This window comes from Pomacea canaliculata, linkage group LG10, assembly GCF_003073045.1.
Source record: "Pomacea canaliculata isolate SZHN2017 linkage group LG10, ASM307304v1, whole genome shotgun sequence".
Taxonomy (NCBI): domain Eukaryota; kingdom Metazoa; phylum Mollusca; class Gastropoda; order Architaenioglossa; family Ampullariidae; genus Pomacea; species Pomacea canaliculata.
The window spans coordinates 14,871,262-14,878,650 of NC_037599.1; the positions used below are offsets into that span (position 1 = coordinate 14,871,262).

General features: G+C 36.1%; 1 protein-coding gene across 3 annotated transcripts; it reads right to left on the reverse strand.

Annotated features, from left to right (window-relative positions):
- Positions 1 to 1,104: 1,104 nt before the first annotated feature.
- LOC112574573 (kelch-like protein 23) lies at positions 1,105 to 7,358 on the reverse strand. Of its 3 annotated transcripts, none has more exons than XM_025255745.1 (3): positions 7,201 to 7,358; positions 4,735 to 4,858; positions 1,105 to 4,064 (listed from the first exon to the last, which is right to left on the reverse strand). In XM_025255745.1, exon 3 carries the CDS (start codon positions 3,681 to 3,683, stop codon positions 1,974 to 1,976), a length of 1,710 nt encoding a protein of 569 aa, XP_025111530.1. In that variant the 5' UTR covers positions 3,684 to 4,064; positions 4,735 to 4,858; positions 7,201 to 7,358; the 3' UTR covers positions 1,105 to 1,973. The 3 variants fall into 3 exon arrangements, with proteins under 3 accessions (XP_025111530.1, XP_025111529.1, XP_025111531.1); XM_025255744.1 differs by having other exon boundaries at positions 4,735 to 4,884; XM_025255746.1 differs by lacking the exon at positions 7,201 to 7,358 and adding an exon at positions 5,075 to 5,423.
- Between the last annotated feature and the right edge of the window lie 31 nt (positions 7,359 to 7,389).

A 7,389-nucleotide genomic window follows, 5' to 3' on the forward strand; every position in this document is an offset into this window, starting at 1 on the left:
CAAAATCAATGACAAATACTTTAAGTAATCCAGTGAGTAATGAAAATATTAAAATCTATATATAATATATAATAATACAGCTATTTTGATAAATAAAAATGAGCAAATAAGCAATAAAATAGTCAACCTATTAAGTTAAAAATCTTGTACATAACCAAAAAATTTATTGATATGCATATGTTTATACATAAAATATGTTTGATATTCTTTTGATAAAAACAATACCAGTTGCAAGTATCTTTAAACATGTGACAGTAACACACTTTAAGTTACATTTCAATTATATTGCAATACACTGTTGTAAACAAGAACAAACCAAGCAGGAAAAACAACATGCAGACACAATGAAAGATATTAAAAGTTAAAATGAGAGAAGAATGTTGGATGTTGCTTTATAGTCATAATAGTGCTGTTGCTTTGGTCATGATGAACATAATGCATCCACTTGCCCCACCCTAAAGGAAAAGTCCATGGCATTCACATACGCAAAAAATCTGTGTTCACATGTACACACACCAATGTAGACAGCAGTGTACACATGCAGCTTGAAAACTGGTCACTTAATATGTGATTAAAGTCTAAGAGAATATAATTCCTAGCATCCAATAAATATACTGCATCTCTTGTAGCATTTGACCACTCCGTGATTGGTGAACTGAGTATGTTTTTGTCATTTTCAGATTCTCTGTTTGGGAAACTAAACATTTCTAAAAGTTTAATGATTCTAAAGCCATAATAGATATGGTCTACTTTGTACCTAAAGTTATTAATGGTAGATAAAGAGTAAAGATTTTCTAAGGAAATTTGATTGCATGTCTTGCAGCAAGCTCCCCACAAATAGCTTAGTACCACTTTCTGCACTCAAACAGGATTCTTCGCCACATGGTGCTGGTGCCAAATATTTCAAAAACAGCTGCACATAAGACAATGAAATTGGCACTGGAGGCTCAAGTCACAAAAAGATTGGGAAAAAAACTCAAAACAAAATAAGAAATATTCAGCACCCATTTTGTGTAGATGTTGTGTTGTCTGATCATGAGCTAATACAGTCAAGCTATTTTTTAATTCTAAGTCCCCTCCTTTCAAAAACAACAAAAAGGTGAATGAAAGATGCCTCCACATCACATTTTTATTCACATTCATACATGCATGTGTACATAAGTGCATAGGCACAAATACATCCACATACACAAAGAAAGCAAGTAAAAAACAATTTAAAAAACCCACTACAAACATTACAATGTATCTGTGCACACATACATTTTATTTTATGAATAAAGCTCAGTGCGGCACTATTTGTGGTTATGGTTGAAACCTATGAAATTCACACCCTTTATCTTATCATGATTAAATTTTATAGGAATACTCTTTCATTTAGGAAAAGATCATGAACTTTGTTTGGTTCATTATGTTGCTCCAGAGCATGTTTATTTTTTCCATATTAAGATGTCACCAGTGAACTAAAAGGAAAAATAAACCATCTACTACACAGATAAAACTGCAGTATAACTTTAATATGCAGAGCAAATTTTGATGCAGTTATTTGAGAGGGGACCCCATGAGAGAAAAAAACAGAGAGGTAGGGAGGGGAGGGAGCAAGCAAAAGAGAGAGTGCAAGTTACATGGCAAGTGCAAGAATATTTACTGATTCTGCTACACTTATGTCATGCATGCAAACATTAAAGAGAATAAGCTTGACTCAAATAAATTGGTAGATATAAAGTTGACAATAAAATTCAAGTTCTAGCTCAGAAACAAAAATCAACGTGAGCAATGCAAGGAACCCTGGTTAGTTATTAATATAAGTAAAGTAAAATGCCACATCAGTTTAATTAGAACATTTGTACAATATATGAAATTGGGGGAAAATGTCAAACACAACACTATACCACTATAAATCTGTACATAAACGCTGGTTTATGCACTTAAATAATATGGGGTTTTTATGACAAAGATAAATTTGGTAGTTGGGACTACAAATGAGGCTGTATCATTTTAGGGAAAGCTGTTCTATGTAGAATGACCATGCAGCAGCAGACAGCACTTGCTGAAGCAAACATATGGTCTTTCATCACAAAAGTTTTACCAGAATCCAGATCAATCTGGATTAAGTCCACAAAATGACCAGACCCACATCCTGATGGATACCGAGTTTCACCACCAACAACCATGATGGAATTCATCTTTTTAACAAATCCAAAATTGTATCGATCAAAGTTTGCAATGGTGGCATGAGAATAAATATTACCATCCTCTGAAACTTTCAGAACTGTTCCATTTGTAAGTGCAACAAATGCTTCACAACCTACACTCAATGCTCGACTCTCAGTTACAGGTGAAGCAAAGGAACTAATTACTGTAGCAACATTAGTATTTGTATTGTATGCTTGAATTTCATGTCTGCGAATGCTGCCATGAGCTCTCCCTCCAAAGACAAAAATAATGTCTCCAATGGCTGTGGCTGATGCAGAGTAGACACCCATCTGAAGGTGACCTACAGACTTCCAACAATCTTCTGCTATGCTGTAGCGATTGATGACACTAAAAGCACCATCACGTTTGTTGCATCCACCTACTGCATAGACAAAATTATCAAGCACTACCATTTCATGATAGCGCCGCTGATCAGGCATTTCTGAAACTTCTATCCAGTAGTTATCATTTCCATCATACTTTAACATATAACCTTTTCGCAGTGAAATGCCAGATATATAGATTGTACTATCTTTCACACAAGTAGCATATCCTACACCTGGATCAAAAGGCAGAGGATCCAACTTAAACCATTGGCATAAGTAAAAACTGTAAGCGTGGACTGAAGGCAACATTTTAGTTGCCTTATGCACACCAAGAACTACTAACATTTCTTCGTAGTTTCTACAGCACCTTCCACTGGTGACCTCAGAAGTTCCTTGCTGCAGCCGAGAGAGATGACACCGTTCCAGACAGTCCTGCAGAAGCGATGAACACGAGGCACAGGTAAACTTAGCAAAGGCCACTAAGTTAGAAAAGCAGTTTGGAGACAACAGGTTCAGACATAAACTAGATACAATTACCTCTAAATGTTGAGAACGTCCTGTCAAATCATGCTTGATCCACTTAATTGCAGCAAGGCACACAATATCCTCACTAGAAATTTTCAAGTCACTGTCATTCAACAGTTCCACCAGCATGTCTGCCTCAAGAGTAAGAAATTCTGCTTCCTGACTAACTGCTGTGAAGTTGTTTAAAATAAACTTCTTTGACAACTGTTGTAATTGCATGCATCCATGGCATGTTGCAAGCTTCCATATTCCAATGGCATTTTCTGGGACAAAGTGGTTGGCATAATATGCTTCACATCTTGTTTGCAAACATGTCAGCTGCAGCAAACCAGAAGCATGCAGGAGCTCTTCTACTGTGTCATGTGTGATGACACTATCATCTCCATTATAGTAAAATGTCAAAACATCCCTAAATGTTGCAGATGATAGCCCTGACAACTGTATTCTATCATTTACACTTTCACGCATTCCAGATGTGAACATTGCATGAAAAAAATCTGAAATTGCACACAAAAAAATTTTATGACACTTAAAAATTGCTTTACTTACTTCAATTTCAATGTCAGTAAATAAATCTTGAGAGTAACACTGACGAAATCCATCTAGAACAGATGTAGCTATTTTTGCTTTCCACTCCATTCTTATGCCTTTAAGATATCTACAAGAGTCATTTGAAATTGTATAGGTACAACCACCAAGATGATGCTTAGAATATGCACTTTTATCTGATCAAACTTTTGTCTTAAAAAAACAGAAAAAAGAGAAAATATGAGTAATGGCAATTGAACACTATTCCAAAATATTTATCTTCAGAAGTATAAAATTCTAATATTTTTTCCTTTATGGACCAGATAAAAACACTGTTGCAAAATGTAAGCAAAAATCCAAACTAGGCTTTGTCACTTCATGGTGTCATTAGGTCAGACATGATTCATTTTGAGCGAGAAGAATATCCATTGTCATTGAATAAGTGATAATTTTATGTGTTTTCTTCCAGCAGTAATAGATACAGCCATCAAACTGAAAATGAAAAGAAAAAGTTTTATATCAGTGTTCATGATCTATAGCTCACCAAAGGCAACTAATTTAACAACACATGCTGTGTCAAAAAGAAACTGCACATATTCTGAGGATTTGATGGAAGCAAAAGTGTTATAAAACATCTTTTTTCTCATGTTTTCTGTGAATATATTGATAACTTAAATACAATGATTTAAAACGCTAATTTCAGTAGGGTGCACACTGCTATGGTTTAAAGAGGTTTCAGTGACTTTTAACTCATTCTAATTCATGCTTACATGGCTGACTCCCTGTGGCTGCACATTAGTATGATGCAGAAAACATGATATATATATATATCTATTACATTACATTTTAGTCCAAAATTTATCAAACAATTTATGTTACAGTTTTTATGGTTAACAAAATACATTGTTAATCTACTTAAAACTCAAACTGAAATCTGCTTACCCTAACCCAATATTCAAGAGCTTTTAAAAAGGGATGTGAGGCTTAGGCAAATAATAGCCAGTCCCTACTACTACTATATAACTATATTATTGATTCCATTTGTTGTTTATTACCGTTTTAAAAAATATAATTTGAATATAGAGAGTAATTTTGTGCGTTCCGTGGTAAACAGCTGTTTATCAGCAACTAGAAAATACCACAAGAGTATATTATCACCTACCTGTGTATTAAACTTGAAAGCTGACATGGGTCCCATGTATTCAACAGATGAATAGAAGAGTTACCAGGAGACCATCTTTCATGAAAAGTTGGCTGGTACTAACTGGAGGACCAACAACAGGATTCTGAAACAGGTGTTCAGAGGATGTGTCTGCAGAACAGCATCAAAGAATGCCATCAGAAACTGGCCAAAAGTAATACTACAGGACTGTGAATCATTACAGGGAGCATGAATAAAATACATGTCCATTGGCTAGAGACTGCTAATGAACTACCATTTCTGAACATCCAAAGAAAAGAAATACATAAATATAGTTTTGGAAGCAGATTCATACTACTACCTGTTCATAAAATCCATCCACCTTCTGTCTTTTATTTCTTTCTTGTCTGTCCAGATTTGATGGACATGAAAATTATAAATTAATCAAGGCCTCTAATACCTGCATTCCAACAAAGAAGTACTGTCACAACAAGAGCAAGGTTCAGTGGGTGTACACAGATACAGCAGTGAAGATTAAGAGTGAAAAAAAAGCTTATGATAAATATACACGAAAGAAAAATAATAAGGCTATGAAAGCAAGCACATAGACAACAAATATCTACAAAAACAATTCTTCTTCTTCTTGGTCCTATTCACCCTCAGTGGAGCATAGGGCCACAACTACACTACGCCATCAGACCCGGTTCTGGGCGTCCCTTTCCAGTTGGGACCATGTCATGCCAGCTGTCTCCACCTCTCTGTGGACTGATCTCCTCCACGTCTGTCTGGGACTCCTAACCCTGCGCCTCCCCTGTGGGTTCCAGCCCAAAGCTTGTCTCGTTAAATTGTTGGCCCGCTTTCGCAAGGTGTGACCGATCTAGCCCCACCAGCTTCTTGATGTCTTGGCTGGCAGGTTTAGGTTGGTTCTCTCCCACAGGTCTATATTTGAGATCTTCTCGGGCCATCTGATGTTGAGGATGTGACGCAGACATCTGTTGATGAATGTCTGTATCTTGTTAGTGATGGCATTTGTCACACACCATGTCGCAGATCCATATAGAACTGACTTTACATTTGTATTAAAGATGCAGATCTTGATGTGTAAAGATAAAGCCTTGGAGTTCCAAGGTAGGGTCGTAAGGTTTGGAATGCAAGCCTGGTTTTGTTTATTTGGCTTCTTACATCTTCGTCTGACTGTGTGAAGACAATAGCTAAGATAAATTAAAAAAAAACTTTGCCTACAGCAGACTGACACTTAGTGTTAAAGAAAAGTATTGTGACAGAGGTTGTAAAGGAGCATCTAATGAAGAGAAGGAAAATGGTGAATTAAAATACTGAGTAAATTAGCAAATAGCAGTGTTCTCTCTTTTAAAATTAAACTCCTACACAATTTGACCAAGCAGATGACCATAGACTTTGAGCAGAAAAAGGAGGTCCCAACTGCTGCTAAATTAAAGCATTATGTATACAGAAGTAATCAAAGAGAAAACAGCATACTTTGTTATGAATAACACTCTATTCAACAAATAAAGATCATAAGTGGTGTTAATGTGGTCAGGAATTTTAGACTTTTACAACATATAATAATGCAACTTGATAATTAATGAAGCCAACAAACTGCTGTCAAGTCTTATTAACAAGAAATTCCTTTGAATAGGGTGTTATTTACTGATATTGTATAATCCCACCTAGAATATAGCAAAGTGCACGGTCAACCAGCTGGGAGAGAGAAAAGATGACAGTGAAATGTCTAACAATACTGTGTCAACAACTCCAAAAATATCTTTAATTTAGGAGGCCCACAATAAAACCTTTTACAAACTGAAAAAGGGGCTAGAATTAGGGTTAGTTCAAGGTTTATGTTGAGTTTGGGATCTGTTTCTTTGGGATTTGTTTTTACTTTTGAGGGGTGTACACCATGGCTTCCATAGCCGCAATGTGAGTTTTCCTAAAACAAGTTGTTCTCAACTCCAGTAAGACTGGCAGACACTATTTAAATCCATCGTTGGGTAACTCTATCACAGTTCATACAACTGTAGTCCCTGTCCTTGTTGTCTCCCTTGATATTTGCAAACTTGGCTTCCCTTCACCCCGACTTCCCAATTCCAGATATTGTTTAAATTCATTACCCATTGACCTGATTGTTGCTTAGTCATTTAAATGACACCAGAACAGTGGCCTGATCAAGTCCTTTGTGTCTTGTTTCTTAACCTTACTAAACAGAATGCGTACACTGGGAAGGACTAGCAAAAAAACATTTTAATGGGGCGAAAAAAATATCGTATATACAAAGGCTGGTGATAATGTGGATGACACCTATGCGAATTCGAGATGTACACATTCACAAACCAACTTTATTCCACGAGTTTACACTAACAGTTGCAGCACATGAGACTATGTCTACAATTGGTTTAAGTTCTGGAGCGAGACCTGCAACAGTACGTCCTTTTTCAGCTCAAAGAATAACAGAAAGATGGAACAGATTACCTGCCTCTGTAGTGGAAGTATCAAGTTTAAACACATTTAAATTCAGAACTGATGCACTATACCACGAGTATATATACAGCACATAAAAAACACCCATCGTCTGAAGATTTTGATCAAAAGAACAGAAATAGACTGGGGAAGGGGAGTTTCCTATTCGAGTATTTCACATTGCGTATCACGTGGTACACA